The 17403-nt window shown below is 41.8% G+C and overlaps 1 protein-coding gene across 8 annotated transcripts in view; it reads right to left on the bottom strand.

Moving 5' to 3' along the window:
- The window catches only part of CSMD3 (CUB and Sushi multiple domains 3), a 675220-nt gene that overhangs the window by 147584 nt on the left and 510233 nt on the right, over positions 1-17403 (bottom strand). For 6 of the 8 annotated variants that reach the window (XM_077351631.1, XM_077351632.1, XM_077351634.1 and 3 more), the window contains 3 exons: positions 9866-9979; positions 4707-4802; positions 3591-3794 (listed from right to left, as the gene is read on the bottom strand). In XM_077351631.1, the coding sequence (XP_077207746.1) occupies positions 3591-3794; positions 4707-4802; positions 9866-9979 (414 nt within the window). The remainder of the gene's footprint in view (positions 1-3590; positions 3795-4706; positions 4803-9865; positions 9980-17403) is intronic. The other 2 variants (XM_077351635.1, XM_077351638.1) reach the window with 1 other exon arrangement.

Raw genomic sequence — 17403 nt, 5'->3', positions numbered from 1 at the left:
ATCAGAATTTCAAGTAGGCTTCAGCTTCCACAACTGCAATCTGGGAGACAGGGATGAATTCTCATCCAGTTGAGAATATAATCTGAGTTGGGGGAAAATTCTTAATGTTTGCCTTGAATTAAATTATGAGTCACCACAACGAAAATAACAGTGCAATCCTGAGTAAAGTCATGCCCTTCTAAATCCATTGAAGACAATGGACTTAGTAAGGAGCAATTCTCCTTAGGATGACACTGTAAATTTACTAACTGTGAAATTCATCAGCAGCTGTAGTTGAAACTACTTGAATATTTTAGGCTCAGCATTGTTATAGGGATGAGGACAATGGCAGACCTGGACAATCTCTCAAATTCAAATATGGATGGAATTTGCAGATGTTCATATGGTCATGTCACTCTCTCTTCTCTATAAAGTGCCTTGCAGTGAAAGGAACCAAGTCCCCACCTCGGCATAAAGATCCCCGAAGACTAGAGGGGATTGGACAGAAGAGTCAGACAAGGCATACCCAGCAATCCTAGTCTCTACTGTTTCTTATGGGTGGAATGGGGATTTTATGAGGTTCTGGAATGGTGCTCATAGTGCAAATTACACCAAGACTGCAGGGTACCAAGTCCACCTTCTCTCCTAAAGACCCCTATTTTTAAAGGAGATTGGACAAATGCATTCAATGTTTCAGACCCAGACATATTTTTTCCATTATTTCCTACGAGGCCTGAAAATTTGGGGTCAGAGCTAGGGGATGGCAGAATTGGGGGATGAGAGGGAGCTCAGCAGGGGTGTGATGCCACAGAGACCATCTTCTGAAGCTGACTTTTTCTCCCAGTGGGACCCAGATTCACCACCTCCCACTTGGGAATGTGTGGAGATTGTGGGAGTGGAACCTAGGAAGGGGGAGATGTGGACGGAAGGGACCTCAGTGGGGCATAATATCAGAGAATCCACATTCCAAAGCAGCCATTTTCTCCAATGGAACCTACCTCTGAAATCTGGAAATCGCTTATAATTCCAGGGGATCTCCAGCCATCATCTAAAGGTTGGCAATACTATAACTGAGCTCTGAATTTATCCACTCCCCCCTCCCATTTCTTCTCCTTAAAGACAATGGAAATGAGGATGGCTGGGAGTGTTTTGTCCAGGCCCCTGTATTCCTGTGGGAGGGGGGACTTTGGGGAGAGGATAGACATTTCCCCTGCAAATTCTGTACAATTTGCTCTTAAAAACAAAAAAAAAACCTGTTCTAGACCCCTGTAAAGATCCCCTATTCCACCCAAATTTATTTTTTGTAACATTCCATAATTCTGCTTTCCAAGCTATAAAAATATACAGAATTTCCCACCCCATAAAAGACATTTTCAAGTGTATTTTCATCTCATGGATTTCAGTATGCATATCCATATTCCTCTCTATACATTATTTATGGTACACTATGCAGTGTTTTTAAAATCAGTAATCCTAGTCCTGATGTAAGGCTCCTGGATTGGCTAACTAATTTTTAAAAATTGTCTTTAGTCTCCATGGGGAAAGTGGATGATAAATGAAGCAAATAAATCAATGCATAATTTTTTAGATACAATCTAGAGGAATTTGTGCTGAAAGATTAGTTAGGCAGGCACACAGTTTATGAAAAAATTACATTTAGCTTCGAATAATAATTTAGTGGGGATATCAACTGGCATACCACTATCAGTGCAACTCTATTTTCTTGGGATAAACCCTGTTGAAAAGATCTCCATAGGGCTATGAATAGTTCTGCTTAGGGTTGCTTTCTTCCAAAGATTGTATGGATGGATTTTTGAACAGAATATTTAGAATTAATGCTTTTGATTTAGGGAAAGACAACATGCATACAATCACTGCATACAATATTAAAACAAGAAGGATTACAGACAATTTAGAGTATTACTGGTAATTGTATCCAAGAGAAAGGAAAATAACACAAACAATTAAAAAAGCTAAATGTGCAGATATAAAATTAGGATAACTGAATTAGTACTACTTCTGCAAGCCAGATAGAAGATATTAGTATATTATAAAGAATTATACTATGATAAATAAAATGTTGTAAAAAGGTGGGATTAATAGGGTAATCGTTACATGAAAATAAAAGAACAAGGAAAATAACTGTTTAAGAAGATACATTTAAAATGGTGACAACTTAGAACCTAACTAGCAGCGATGGTACAATATGAAAAGGTCAGATTTTGCCATAGTAACTGGGCCAGCACCCCCTTTCTATGGTCAATGGATTGAATCCGGTTCCAATGGGCCTTTAATTAAAAGTATGGCCAAGTTTTCGTCTTGGATTCAATTCAGTTAGAGTTGCTTCTGGAAGTGCCTAAATTGCGTATCTAAGGCCTGAAGTATGTATTTTGGACTATCAGACGTGATGCAGAGCAGAGCATAAATACTGCAAACAATTTTACAACATTAAGTTAGTATGATATCACCGCCATCTACTGCACAGAAAAGTACAGCAGTGGTGTGAGACTTGGTACTATATTGCATTGACTAGCAGGAGAGCAGTTTTTGGCAGGAAGAAGACACAACCACCATATGGCTTTTAAGATGACCACAACCTTTATTAACAAACCATGGAGGGTTGGAACAGTGCGAGAAGGAGCCCAACCTAAGGCAGTCCACTGACTGTTGGGTCCCACCAGCTCCAAAAGTGACCAGGGACTCTGCCTCAGTTCTCCGCTGGGCACGTGGACCCCCATTTCCTCTGGAGTTGGCATACTGTGGGAAACTACATCATTAAGAGGGGCCAAAGGGCACATACCTCTCTGTTTTCCCCCAGGCAGCTTGGCCAAGCGAGCACACATGACTTCCCCACTGGGTTGACTTTTGCCTACTTTGGCCCACCTCTTGGCTTTTGCCTACTTTGGTCCACCTCAGAGCAGACCGGTCACCCACTGCCTCCCCTCCAATAGGCTCCCTCTCATGCCAAAACCTGTGGTTGTGACAAACAGTACTTACAACCTGAGAACACCAAACAAGAATATTATTAACCTTGCACAACATTAAACTTGTCTTTTTTTTCCTCTTTTAAACAGGGGTGGGTGGGCGGGAAGCTGTCCCTGCTGTGGTCGGTGAAGAGGCCCGGTCTCAGGCACATGGCACCTTTTATAGGCACCTCTGGGACCCATCTACATCCCAGCTGATGAATCCCTCTTCCTGCCATCCTCTACCACATAAAAAGCAGATGCAGAAAGTTACAGTTGCATATTATATTAGGGGTCCATAATATGTTGTCTGTAGGTATCATGGTGCCTGCCAATACTTTTTCTGGAAGCCATCAAGTGTTTTTAGAAAGTGAGCATGGAACAAATTGACCTTTTACCTAGGAAAACACAGACTTTTAAAAATGTTGCTTTGGAACAGACTGCCACCATGGCACTGGTATTTTCACTATAGGTCTCAAGATAAGTTCCAGCATCCATTTTATGGTTGGTCCCACCTCCTAGGTCCACTATCTTGTGACAGCCATTTTGTGCCAGAATTCTAAAGACTCATAAAAGGTCAAAAAGGTCAGGAACCTCTGCATCAGATAATAACTGGACCACCACAAACATTTGGCTTTAACTACTTACCAACACATGTAGGAAGAGAATCATTCCACTGTGCCAGAGCATTGGGCACGGTGTCACATCTAATTGCTATTGATCCATAGAGTATATAGCCTGGATTACATTCAAAAAGAACCAATGAGCCAACTGCAAATTCATTTCCAATCCTTTTCCCAAATCTTGGTTCAGGCACTGAACTGCACTGTGTCGCACTCGTCCTTGGGACCGCTAGAAAAATACATAGAAGAAATTGTGGCAATTCAATGCGTTGATCCATTGCAAAGCATCAGATGGTTTGTTGAACACAAATTTTCAAATTCAATTTGTTATGTAATAGATTTTCATAACATTGATATAGTTTGTGAATTCCAAAAATGGGACTATATCAGAGGCTTAAACTTCTGAAATTTAAATAAAGCTAAAATTCTAGTTAGCCTAAGGAGAGCCACCACTTCAAGCCCTTTAAAAATTGCACAGGAGTTGTAATAATTTGCTATTTATCATTTCAAGTTCAAGTCATATTGCTCTGATGGGTTGATATTTAAATTTATTGGTTATGGTTTTATGAATGTCATATTGGTATTCAAGTCTTATCAAAGTAACAACTGTTGACATGCCATTGTTTAAATGTGTGACCCTTCACCAAAGGGGAATAATGCAAATTGAGTGAAATACCTTAATAATTAATAGCAACATTACGTATTCAGATCAATTGTGATACGACTGCCAGAATACTCACTCTGATACAGAAAGATGTATTTTCAGCAGCAGGCTAGACTGAATATTAATAGAGCAGATTCTCTTTTGAATACCCCTGCCCCCAAGTTTTGCAATCTGTCTTAGGTTTTCTAAAGATATGGTTTTAGATTTATTAATAATTCTGTCTCCTTTAAAGTGAAAACAACAAGCAGAAGGATGCAAAATATACAGACAGATGGAAACATGACACATTAATAGCCAGCTGGTATTTTCCCTATCCATATGCAACACTTTTAATCTCAGTCGTGTTAAATATAGCTTTGAAGAATTTTTTTTGTTGTTGTTTAAGAAATTTCTTAATATATGAATGGAGAATGAGAGGTGGAAGATTTCAGCACACAGAATTAACTGAAGCATCTTTGAGGGCCTCATGTCTCATACCTTGATATACAAAGTGAAATCCTTTAGCTGTTACGGGTCCGACTGAAGTAAACCGAATCGTAATCTGGTTACCTGAGCTCAAGGGAAGGGATTCTCCTACTCAAGAAAACAAACATTGCATCTCAGAAACCATTTTCTGCTAATAATAATTTTTAAATAATATTTCTTTCTCATTCTGTTTGACAAAGCAGGCCACAGGAAAAGCCTTGTGCCATAATAATAGTCTTTATGGTGACGAAACAACTGCATTGTTTTTTGCTACACAGACTAGCTAAGCTCCCCCTCTGGAAAGTAATGCTGTTTGGCAAAATGGATGCACTGCTGAATTAGGGGGTTTAAAAGAAATGGTTTAAAAGTAAGTATATACCTGAAGGTTTTAAAGGTTTCTGGAAAGAGAGGCTAGGGGTGAAACAAGGGCTCATTCCGCTCCTGTAGGATAATGCACTTTTAATGTGCTTTTGCAGCTGGATTTTCCTGTGCAGAACAGGAAAATCCACTTCAAAAGTGCATTGAAAGTGCCTTAACCATTGTGTGCAGAATGGGTCAAGATGAACAAGCAATATGTGTTTGTATCTCTCTGTTGGGGAATCTTCTGTTTTATTTTCAAAGGCCCATGTAGTATCCAGTTTCAACTGGGATGAGGCACTGAAGTGGGAAAGTTACTCCTTGCCCCTCTGTCCATTCCAGATGCTATTAGGCTTAGAAGGGTAACCTATTTAGACTAATAACAGCTTGAGGGGGGGGGTCAATTTAGAAAATGGCAGAGTGAGTGGCCATCATACTGTAGGATCTCCTTTACTCGAGCTGCTATTAAGCTATTTTGTATAGCATCTAGTTTTGGAGGATGAAGATAATACTAATAACAGCATGGAACCTACAAAGACTTCTGACAATACTTTCATTTCTCCTTGTATTCCTTTTTTCCACACTGCTCCCTCTTTCTGTTCTCCTTGCAGCTCCCATCTTATCTTCCATTTTCCTGCTTCTTCCTCTCTTCCCCATTCACCAACCAACTTTTTATTTGATCTGCTTCCCATTCTTCACCATTATTTATTCACTTCATTTATACCCCTCACACCATTCTCCTCAATCGGGACCTCAAGAAGCTTACATCACTGTATTCTCCATTTAACTCTGTAAAGCACAGTATAGTGAACAATAATGTCTGGCCCAAGGTCACCAAGCAAGCTTCCTTGGCAGAGTGGGGATTTGAACCTCGTCTGACAATCTAACTATTATACCACACTGTTTTCCAGTTTTATATCCTTCCCTCCACCTGGCAGCCTTTCCCTGTGAAAAGTCTAGCCAATTGTAAAAGTAGTATGGTAGCTGGTAAGTTGTGCAGAGGCACTGTTGTGCTCGACAAAGTCAGGCCAATTGTGTGCAGGCTGCTGCTGAGGCAAGGTGAGGTCTGTGGCATCATAGCCAGTACTAGTTGAGGCCAGGCCTGACTCTAATGAGTCCTCCGTCCAAGACAGGAGGAAGGGGGTCAGGTTTGGTCCGGGTGGCCAAAGTACACTTGGCTTTTTATTTGTGGCTGCCTAGCAACCCCAACATCATCACTGAGATCACCTTTCTTAAAGGTACAAACACTGCTTCGATTATTTTGATAATCTTTAACCCTCCAGTGTTTTATTTTAAATCTTAAGATTTTTCCCAAACTTGGGGCTTTCACCAGAACTGTTGAAAGATCTGTCTTTTCTGTTTGTGGTTCCAGTGTCTGAATTTACATATCCACAGGCCGGTATTATTATCATTATTAATAATGTTATATTACAGCTAAGAAAGTGTAGCTAGCACTATGTCTTTTTAAAATAACAGCTTCAAGTGGACCATGATGGTAAAAATCATCCTCTGCTTTGTTTTTTTTCCTTTGTTCCCAGCATTTGATTGACAAAGTATATTCCTATAAGCCTACAGGTCTGTTTAAAGTTCAAGAAGTTCTAAATTTTCTTGTCTGTTAGATAATAAACCAAAAGTCCTATTTATTTCATCTTTACCCCCACCTCCTTTCCTGTATATTTGAAGTGGTCTACAAAGAATTCCATTGACATCTTTCTCCCAGGCTCTAAATAAACTCCAACCTGTTTATTTCCAATATAGCTGCTACATTAGAATCTTTCCAGCCATGCACAAAAGTAATATTTAGAGGTCTAAAGCTCCTTATATCTTATGATTACTTGCAGCATATCCTCCAGCTTCCCATTGCGAAGAAACCACTTAGCCAACAGACAAGATATTCTGCCCTAGTCTATCTGCACAATCCAGATCACGGTGTCACGTGTAGAGAGCAGTGGCAATCATAAAGAAGTTAATAGTATTAGAAGAAGCAAACCAGTGTGGGAGGGGGCAGCCACAATAGTAAATGGCAAGACAAAATGGTGAATACCTAGATTCACTGGGAAATGTAGCATGTACGGTGCGAACAAAACCCATTCTTTGAATCTACACTGTATTTTTTTAATACTTGGCTCTGCAGTAAATCCCACAAACCTCAATGGGTCTTACTCTCAAGTAACTGTGCACTGAACTGTGCTCTTAGCCAAACTCATTAGTGTAACTCCATTATAATTAAATCTTTTCTCTAGCCATGACAGTTCTTCCACAGAGAGAAGGCAAAACAATGATGCTCAAAGGATTCCCACCCCAAGCCCTTTAGAATCTCAATCAATGGGCTGCAAACGCCAAACACTATGATGATCTCTATAGATTAAACTGTCTCTAAAACCAAAGTACTTCCTCGGTTCCTTTAACTGTTCCTGACAAACACTATAAAAAGCATACATCTTTTTTTGTCGTTGTTGGCATACTAAAGGAGCTGATGCCATTGCCACTGCATTCTGGTACTGCAATTAAATTGCACTATAACTCCAGGTCTGGAAACAGTAGACTCTGAATATCAAATGCTGGGAAAGGATATCAGGGATGTTGCTTTCATGCACTCTGTAAAAATGTCCCAGAACAACTTCGGTAGCTCCTTTTGGAGACAGAAACATTAGCACACTGGTCTGATTCAGTACAATTTCTCCCATGTTTTTAGGAATCCATTATAGCTGTTTAAAATAATTTCTAATCATGATGGGGGAAACATACCATAACCTTATTCACACAGGGGGAAAAGGTTGGGCGGGTGCTCATCTGGCAGTGGGGCTAAACCCCGCTTCCACATGACATTGGTGCTGGCCTGGCCATGGCCTGGCCCTGGCCCAAATCATGCCCTCCATTGCTCCATGGCAAGGGAACGTGGATGAGCCAATGGAGCATATCAAAGGCCAGGCCCATGTGCCTACAGCATCCGAGAAGGGACAAAAAATGCCCCAGCCACGGTGGCACAGAGCCAACTGATGCATTTTTACATTTTTCATGAATGTTGGTGAAATTGCCCCCCCCCCAACCACCACAAGGCATATAGAGGCGGTAATCTGAGGCAGACCAGGTCTGGCAGGGATAATCTCCCCATGTCTGCACCCAAGAACTGGTGGATCTAGAAGTGAATCAGCTCAGTATAAAAAAACCGATATTAACTTGATGTGTTGTTGAAATCTCTCTGATTTAAATTGGAAGTGTTAACTGTGCCCTATTCCTCACTGCCATGTACTTTGGCTGCAATGTGTTTAATTTGTAATATAGCTCATCGCTGCCTTTCACACCTGACCTTTCTTACGAGTACCTCAGAGCAGCTTGCATGGTTCTCCCGGGCTTTTTGTTTTGTTTTGTTTAATCATCACAGCATGTCTGTGAATTGGGTTGAGATGCTAGACGCAGGGGTAGTCAAACTGCGGCCCTCCAGATGTCCATGGACTACAATTCCCAGGAGCCCCTGCCAGCATTTGCTGGCAGGGGCTCCTGGGAATTGTAGTCCATGGACATCTGGAGGGCCGCAGTTTGACTACCCCTGTGCTAGAGAGTGGCTGGCCTAAGTTCACCCAGCACACATCATGGCAGGATGAGGATTTAACCTGGGATCTTCAAGATACTAGCCGAGCACTTTAGTCAGTACACCACACTGGTTTTCAATTTTTAGTAACACATTTATATTAGGTTTCTTATCAACATTTAATATACCGCCAGTGCAGAGTTAGACTCTTTTAAAACCCCTAAACTTCAATGGATTTAGAAGGGTGTAACTCTGCTCACAACTGCACTGTCCTTGAAGTAATTATTTTCATGAAATATGTTCATGGAAATGCTGGCAAGGAAAAAAAATATATAGATCATGTTTGAGATTCCTTAGAGTATTTCAAGAGGTAGAAGGATGTCTGCTCACAGAGTTCAACTTTCTCACTTTTTCCCTTGCATAGTAGCCTAAATGCCCACCAAATCCTGATCCTTGGGTCCCCTGTACCACAGAATATGATGGGGGGGGGGGCAATTTGAGCCATATTGGTAGGGCAATATAGAAATTTAATAAATAATAATTCAGAAAGATGCGGGGGCGTGAAAATAGCATTTCATGAGTGCCATATCTTTCCACCTGCAGAAGCACTCTGCAAGATTTTGTCTAGATCCTATAATTAATCTACATGTAAAGCACCCACAGTGGAGAGAACTTGTTTAAAGAAATTACTTCCACAAACAGTTGTGACATTGCAGATTTTAAAAGTGTGTTTTTACATGATTGGTTGTTGTTTCTTCTAATTATAGCTTTAGATGTGTTCACAGCTCTGCCACAAAGGATTTCTGGCTTGTGTGGATGCCTAGACCATAACCCCATTTAACTGATTACTCAGTCTGAGTCACATAAAACGTTTACGCACTGGGAACTCCACTGCCCCAGCTCCCGTGCAGGAGCACAAATTGGGGGCAGATGAGGCACACCAGGCCAAATGCTCCCCCGTGTGGGTACAGGAAGAGGTGGGGCAACCTGCCATGACTAAAACTCCAGCCTGCAGCCCGGCATGAAACCTCCAGTGCATAAACGGTCATAGGTAGCCAGTGACAGAGATGAGAAATGATCAGCTGTGGCCTGAAGCACATAACACCTCTCTAAACATGAGTCCCTCACAATCCCCTGCTATTACACATAGTTGCGACTTCCACATTTATAGACAGGCAATAATTTGGGACTTTCAGATCCGAATCCAACAGTCTATCTACTAGACCATCCAGCAGTTATTTTCTGTCCAATAATAACATAGTACAGTTCTGTGATGAGATACCTGAGTGTGATCCTGAGAGTGAAGATAATAAAGACGACTGTTGAGTTGGGCCATCATATACCTCAACCACGTCGTGAAGTGATGTCTGGAAAAATACAAACTGGCCAAATACCACTAAACACAACCGTGAGGGGGAAAAAAGGAAAAGAAAAAAAGGTAGGGAAAGAAATGAAAGAACAAAATATCTAATTTCTCATTTCATGATAATGCACATAGTACATTTATAATCAAACTCGTTTTTTTTCCTGTCACCATTTTCATACGATCATTCACAAGAAGGGCATTCAATGAAGTCGGGGATGAAAGAAAGGCAGTCACATGGCAGAAATATATTTGTGGTCCTATGCCTTCATGCCCATTGTGGGCATACAGTCAAATGCTAAACAACGTGAATCTTTTCGCAGAAATATGCTGGAGTGGATCCAGACGACATTTTTTATCAACAAGGACATAACTTTCCAACCCCTGCCTGCCAGTACAGCCTACTGCTTTTTACAAAATGTTGTTCTGAGACTACAGGCGACCCTGAGAAACAACATGGGAAGGATGTCTACACTGAAATAGGAAAAGGAGAGGAAACTGCCGATTTAGTCTAGATAAAAAGTATTAGTTTTCACTCTGTCATTGTGCACAGCACAATCTGTAATCTCCCTCCAGCCTGAAGAACCTTCCTCTGCTTACTTTGAAAGAGGACTTCAGACTCTGTTGAGCTGAACGGTAGCTTTAAAAACATGTAATTATTACTCTTTGGAAGTTTAATCAGCTTCAGTTCGCCCAGGCTGCCTTTTAATTCGGAACCAACCCAAAACCATCTTTTACCTCAGGGCTAATTTAGGCATGATCAGACCTACCGCATGGCTGGATAAAGCAAGCCCCCTCCCTCTAGCTTTTCAAATGCTAAACAGACACAGGGGTTGTGGCCCTCACAATGGTCTCCAAAGATTTTAAATGGTCTCCAAAGATTTTAAAATGGTGTCATCCTGGGAGGGACCCTGGAATGCCATAATGTCTAGTTCGGCCCTTAGAAATTCATAACTTCATTCATGAATTCATCAGTGACCAATGTTAGGCAACAGCACCTGTTTTTGGAAGAACAACACTAATTGAAATAGGAGGTTTCTGGTTGAAACAGAACTGAAATGGAATATATTTCTCAAGATGGAAGAAATGTCAACTCTGTGGAATCAAGGTATGAACAGATATGGGGGGAGGAAGGGTAGAGTGAGACTGTGGAATAAGGAATAATGAGAGCTGGTTAAAATGTATATCACAAACGTATATCACAAAATGTATAAACTTAATTAGAAAAATAGTCAAGGAGAAAACGGTGGTATGCAACAACTACACATTCCCCCTATTCCTCAGGGGGAAAGAAAATGCGGGTCAGGAGGGAAAAGTTGATTCTCCTTTGAAATCTTTATTTCAGAGATTACTTGGATGTGGAAGACTTGGTGACCTTTGATGAGACCTCAGCCTCAGCTAGACCCTGTGGACATCTGGTCTTGGTATAATTGCGAGATTTATAGTTCCCTAGAAACTTCGGATGTGATAACAAGCGAAGTCTTTTAATACATGCACAATTTCTCCAGATTGTGTTGCTTTGCCTGTGGTCTTATTCCAATATCATAGTGAGCTGTTTTTTGTTAAAAAGTCAACACAACATTTTCATTGATCCCTAAATACATGCATAAAATGTTCTAAGGTGTTCTCCAGAGTCCTTCCAAATAGAAGGAGAAATGTAATAACAGCAAAACACAACAGTCCCTAGTAGCTAGTTCCCATGGCCATTTAACAGGGAGAAGTCAAAAAAAGGAGCATTTTGTGATTCCCCTCCCCTTGCAAATTTTTGTTTGATAGAAAATCAACATAAATTTCTAAAAGATACCTTGCTTCTTTTCATGTTACTGTTCACATGTGTCATCCATATAAATTTGCCTATAATATTATTCCCCTTGAGTGAGACAAATCAAACAAAAAACAGCTGGGTTCTCATCACCCCACAAAGTAAATCACTGGTTCCAACAACCTAACGATTATCCATTTCCCCCTGGTAAAAAGCAAGTTTGATAAATTCAGACACATATAAGCCCTACCCTAGAAATGATTAATCTTTTAGAACAGCAAAGGAATTTTTACCCTCTCCCCCCCATTTGAATCCTTTGAATAGAATCATTTGAATAGAATTTTTGCGGGGTTGTCCCTTTGATGACCCTTCCCCCCCTTTCAGATAGGAAATTCTCAAGGAAGAATAGAAAAGCAGAAACTGAATCACTGAATCACTATAAGAAAGCTTTCAGACTTTGAAAATACATTGGGAAAGGAATATATGACTTCAGGGAAATAATGTCAGTGAGCTGGATGCTACAAGCCACTTGATAGAAGAGGTAGGTGGGGTGATTCTGCCAAAACTCTCCCTCCTCAATGCATCCCCCTAGTACCCCTTGGCATTTCATCCATTAATCTCTTGGTCCTCAGCACCAGTTGTTTAGAGATCACTAGGGGCTTCTAGGTAAAGGGGGAAATGGGAAAGTGTGAAGCTCCTCTAGCCGTCCTGCACCATTTATTTATTATTTATATTTATAATTTATTTATAATTTAATCTATGACCCGCCACCTCCATAACTGGCTCACAGTGGCTAACAACAGATAATAATAAAAGCCAGAAAGTTGGCACCGGACTAAAAGCCTATCCCCATTCCCTCTTACAGAGAATGTAAAAAACATAAGGCACACTAGGGGTTTAATGGGGGCTAGACAGATAATTGTCCATGGGGTTGCGAAGGGTCGGACATGACTTCGCAACTAACAACAACAAGCCAGATCTTACTTGCTCAGGAGAGGGGAGTCCAGATCTTAACAGTCCTGGCCTCAGCCATAAACCTGGTGGAAGATCTCCATCTTGCAGGCCCTGTGGAACTGCAAAAGCTCTGTCAGGGCCCTCAGCTCTCCCAGGAGCTCATTCCTCCAGGTCAGGGCCAGGACCGAAAAAGCCCTTGGGTCCCTTGGACCAGGGATCTCCAGTAAGTTGGTACCTGCAGAGTGAATTATTCCTCGGGGGTTATAAGTAGGTCATAACTGGTTCCTCAGGTAAGTAGGGCACTGACTGTGTATTGCCTTGAAAGTAAATACCAAAATTCTGAATCTGATCTAAGCTACAACTGGCAGCCAATACAGCTACCTTAGCACAGGCTGGATACAGGCCCTCCAAGATAGGCCCCTCCATTGCACCAGCTGCAATTTCCCAGTCAAGGACAAGGGTAGGCCCACAAAGAGTGAGTTACAGAAGTCCAGTCTGGAGTTGACCATTGCATGAATCACTTTGGCCAAGTGATCCACAGACAGATAGGGTACTAGTAGCTGTGCCTGGTGGAGATGGAAAAACACAGAGCAGGCTACCCCTGTGACCTGGGTCTCCATAGATAAGGAGGAAACCAGAATCACTCCCAAGTTCCTTGCCGAGAAAGCGATGTTGAGTTGCATCAAGGCCAGATGGGCAGGCACACTTCCTGATGCGAGTTGACGCGAGTTCATTTAAATCAAGCGTTCTGCCGGTGCTGTTTGCTATGAAAACATATGGAGAGAATAGATTTATGGATCTTTTCGCCTTTCATCTCATTTGACCCCAAGATTAAAACATAAACTTTGCTCTGTGTTTCTCTCTGCTCAAAGAAATCTCCCTAGGAGCTCTGGGGAGGTTCATGAAAACATTTGGGTTTTTTAAAATATATTATTTTTTCCCTAATTTTATTGACTAGGTTTTAATCTTCTAAAGTAGGCTTTTATAATATTATGATTATTTAAATTGTGATGTGTCAACTGTGTTGGTTTTGCTTAAAGAACAACAGAACATATGTCTTTTATAGAGTGAGTCAACAGTTGACAAGTAAACAGGGAACATGGCTTTATGGAAAACTGGGATAAAACACTGGGTAGAGTTTATAAAGTATGAATGCAAGGTGGAAATTTTCTCACAGCAGCCTCCAAGACTAAAGTGGTGGGTGTCAGGGGAGCCTCCTGGATAAAGCAATGTCATGTACAGAAGATACTGTGAAGAAGGTTAACTGGCAAGAGCACCTTGCTGTACCAGTTCTGTCAGGAGGAACAGGGGGTGATTTCAGCTGATCTCCTCTCCTCACTTTTGTCATATGATTTAAATGAATATAAATGAATCACATTTGGGGCACAATGCCCACCAGCTGGCGGTGTAAAGGGCTGTCAATCTGCAGTCAATTTAGCGTGACCCCACAGGGTTTTCAAGTCAAGAGACAAGCAGAGGTGGTTTGTCATTGCCTGCCTCTGTGTGGCGACCTTGGACTTCCTTGGTTTCCCATCCATGTTCTAACTAGAACCGACTCTGCTCAGTTTATGAGAACTCACAAGATCAGGTTAGCTTAGGACACCCACCTGAGGGTGCCCCAACAGCTAAAAGCAGCTTATTTAGTGAGAGGTTGTGGGCGCTGATGTATATAATTCAGAGAAACTCAAAAAGGAGGGAGGGAAATGACAGGAGGAGGAGGAGGAGGAAGAAGAAGAGGAAGAAGAAGAAGAGTTGGTTTTTATATGCCACTTTTCTCTACGAGAAGGAACCTCAAAGCAGCTTACATTCGCCTTCCCTTTTCTCTCCCCACAAGAGACACCCTGTGAGGTGGGTGAGGCCGAGAGAGCGCAGTCAGAACAGTTTTATCAGTGCTGTGGTGAACTCAAGGTCACCCAGCTGGCTGCATTTGAAGGAGCGCAGAATCAAACCCGGCTCACTAGATTAGAAGTCCACAGTCCTAACCGCTACACAAAACTGGCTCTAAAAAGACTATGCTCTTGTTCTGCCTACCCTGATGCCAGAAAAGTTTTGTGTAGTGGCCAGTAATAAAGATGTACGTAGAGGTTCCAGACCTTTCAATGAATTGTGTCCAGTGATAATGTCTCTTTGGAGCCAAGTGCTTCGTTTTCCTGACTTCTCTATGCAAGCACCTTCAAGAAGTGCCATCTCCACAAGGCTAATTTCAGGCCAGCTGCCTTATGTAGCTCGGGGTTTTAAACAGAAGATTCATGTTACCTATTAAAATAGATATTTAAAATGCTTTGTTGTTCACAATGGTATGTATTTGTCCAGTTCTTTATGGGTGTCATTTTTATGTTCCTTTCCCAACCATTATCTCGGAAACATTTAACATTCATCATTTTTATTTTGTCCTCCCCATCACCTTTTTTGTTTCTCTCTTTCTTTCTCCCACTCCACTATGTTCAGATATATTTGTCTCAGGCCCAGTAAATTTTCAATATTAATAGGTTTTGCACCCTTGGCAGGAAACTGCAGTAACAACCAGTGCTGAGAGTACAATTTGTATACCATGCCGAGGACCTCACCATCTAATTACAATGAGATATAGTCCATCGCAGCATAGCACAATATGTACCATTCATCTGCAGACATAAAAGTAGCTGCTGAGCGACTAGCTTTGAACTTGGAAATGCTGGCATTAGAAGTCAAAGCCTTTTCTCTTTTTAATTTTGTTTAAATAAATGTCCCTAACTGCACCAAGCTTTGCTTCCAGCACAACCATTATAAAACCATGAGAGGACTGGGGTTCGGGATCAATTACATTTCTGTATAGGGGTCAGTGAATTCTATCCAGTGGTGTTGGGAGCTAGAGTTAAAATGTTCTTGCCAGCTCTGTGTTCTGCCTCCCTGACCCCCCTGGGGGTTAGGGTTAGGGTGTGTTGGGGGGGGGGTGAAGCTGACATTAGCTGCACAATCAGCCTCCTTGACAGCCCCCCTTGGCAGTGCTGACCATTCATCCAATGAAGAAGGTGAGCTAGCTTCTCAGGGAGCTGAAACATCTGCGAGCTCAGTAGAGGAAGGAATGTAGCACCTATGTCAACCAAGGCTGATGAGGCACAGCCCCAACAAGGAACTTCAAGCTGTGTTTGTAGAATCACCACACCTGAAACAAGTAGCCTGGATTGGCCCAGTTGAGGTAGGCAATGTGAGCTCATGTCTGAGCTTCCTAACCCTGTTGGGGCTAGTTCAACAGACTCCAAGCCTGTCTACTGCCCCCCCCCCACACACACATAGCCCACCTAGATCCCTTTAAATGCCTCCAGAGCTGTCAAGCAGCTGATCCCAAAATAAGCTTCTCTCTGGGGATCAGCTGTTTGGCTTTGCAGGGGGTGGGGTTTGTGCCTCCCTACAGCCCACCAAACAGCTGATCCTGGGAGAGAGGCTTCTCTCTGCTGATTTGATTGGATCGGTTCAAGTTTCCCAAACTGGCCAAACTTTGTTTTCCCAAATCAGTGATTTTGTTTATTTGAGTTTTACCAAATCAGGAAAATTCAAAAAAGTACAGATTTTTCCCACCCCCCACCCCCAATTCACATCCTTTTTTTCTGGCAAATGTTACACAACCTGATAATAATTAACAGCTGGTAGAAATTTCATTTACTAGTTGAGGGCTTTGGCAAGTGAGCAGATGCCTATGAAGAAGTCAGTATTGGGTGACTTTTGAAGAGATTATTTTAAAATACAGACGTCAACTGTATCCATGACCTCAAACATACTTTAAAAATATTTGCCTGCTGTGGAACTTGAAAATAACTGTTGCTTTCTTTCAGCTTCAAGTACTGGAAATAACTGTGGATATCAAACCTTAAATTCTCAAACACCAAATATTCACAATGCATCAATGTTTTCCAAATCGTTTTCGGGTGCTCCTCTGGGAGCATTTCCTGGCCATGGCACACTGAATGAGAACTATATAAAATGCACAGCTACCGTTTGTTTACTGAGCAAAAAGTTTTGAGAATTCAGTTTGGTGTAGTAGTTAGGAGTGCGGACTTCTAATCTGGTGAGCCAGGTTTGATTCTGCGCTTCCCCACATGCAGCCAGCTGGGTGACCTTGGGCTCGCCACGGCACTGATAAAGCTGTTCTGACCGAGCAGGAATATCAGGGCTCTCTCAGCCTCACCTCCCTCACAGGGTGTCTGTTGTGGGGAGAGCAAAGGGAAGGAGAATGTAAACCACTTTGAGCCTCCTTCGGGTAGAATAAAGCAGCATATAAGAACCAACTCTTCTTCTTCTTCAGTAATATCAGGGTTCTCAGCCTCACCTCCCTCACAGAGTGTCTGTTGTGGGGAGAGGAAATGGAAGGCGACTATATGCCGCTTTGAGACTCCTTCGGGTAGAGAAAAGTGGCATATAAAAACCAAATCCTCCTCCTCCTCTTCTTCTCTCTGTGATGAGCTGCAGTCTAGAATAAGTTTTGTGTGTGTGTGTGTGAGAAAGAGAGAGACAGAGAGGGGTACTTAATATCTTCCCTGCTCTAAATATGCAAGAATCTGTAATGTAACCCCCCCCCCCAACATATCCTGTCAAAATAAGCAACATAATTTGGCATCACGATAATTTATCAAGCACCTACTTGGCATGTCCTGGCATGTTTTGGGGGGAAATTGCTTAAAAGTTCAATTTTAACACAGATGAGACTATTCCTTATCCCGCTCATACACTTGCCACATAACACATACAACAGCTACCTAGATCG

This window comes from Paroedura picta, chromosome 9, assembly GCF_049243985.1.
Source record: "Paroedura picta isolate Pp20150507F chromosome 9, Ppicta_v3.0, whole genome shotgun sequence".
NCBI classification, from domain to species: Eukaryota; Metazoa; Chordata; class Lepidosauria; order Squamata; family Gekkonidae; genus Paroedura; species Paroedura picta.
The sequence above is the reverse complement of the archived record's forward strand: the minus strand, read 5'-3'. Positions and strand labels throughout refer to the sequence as shown.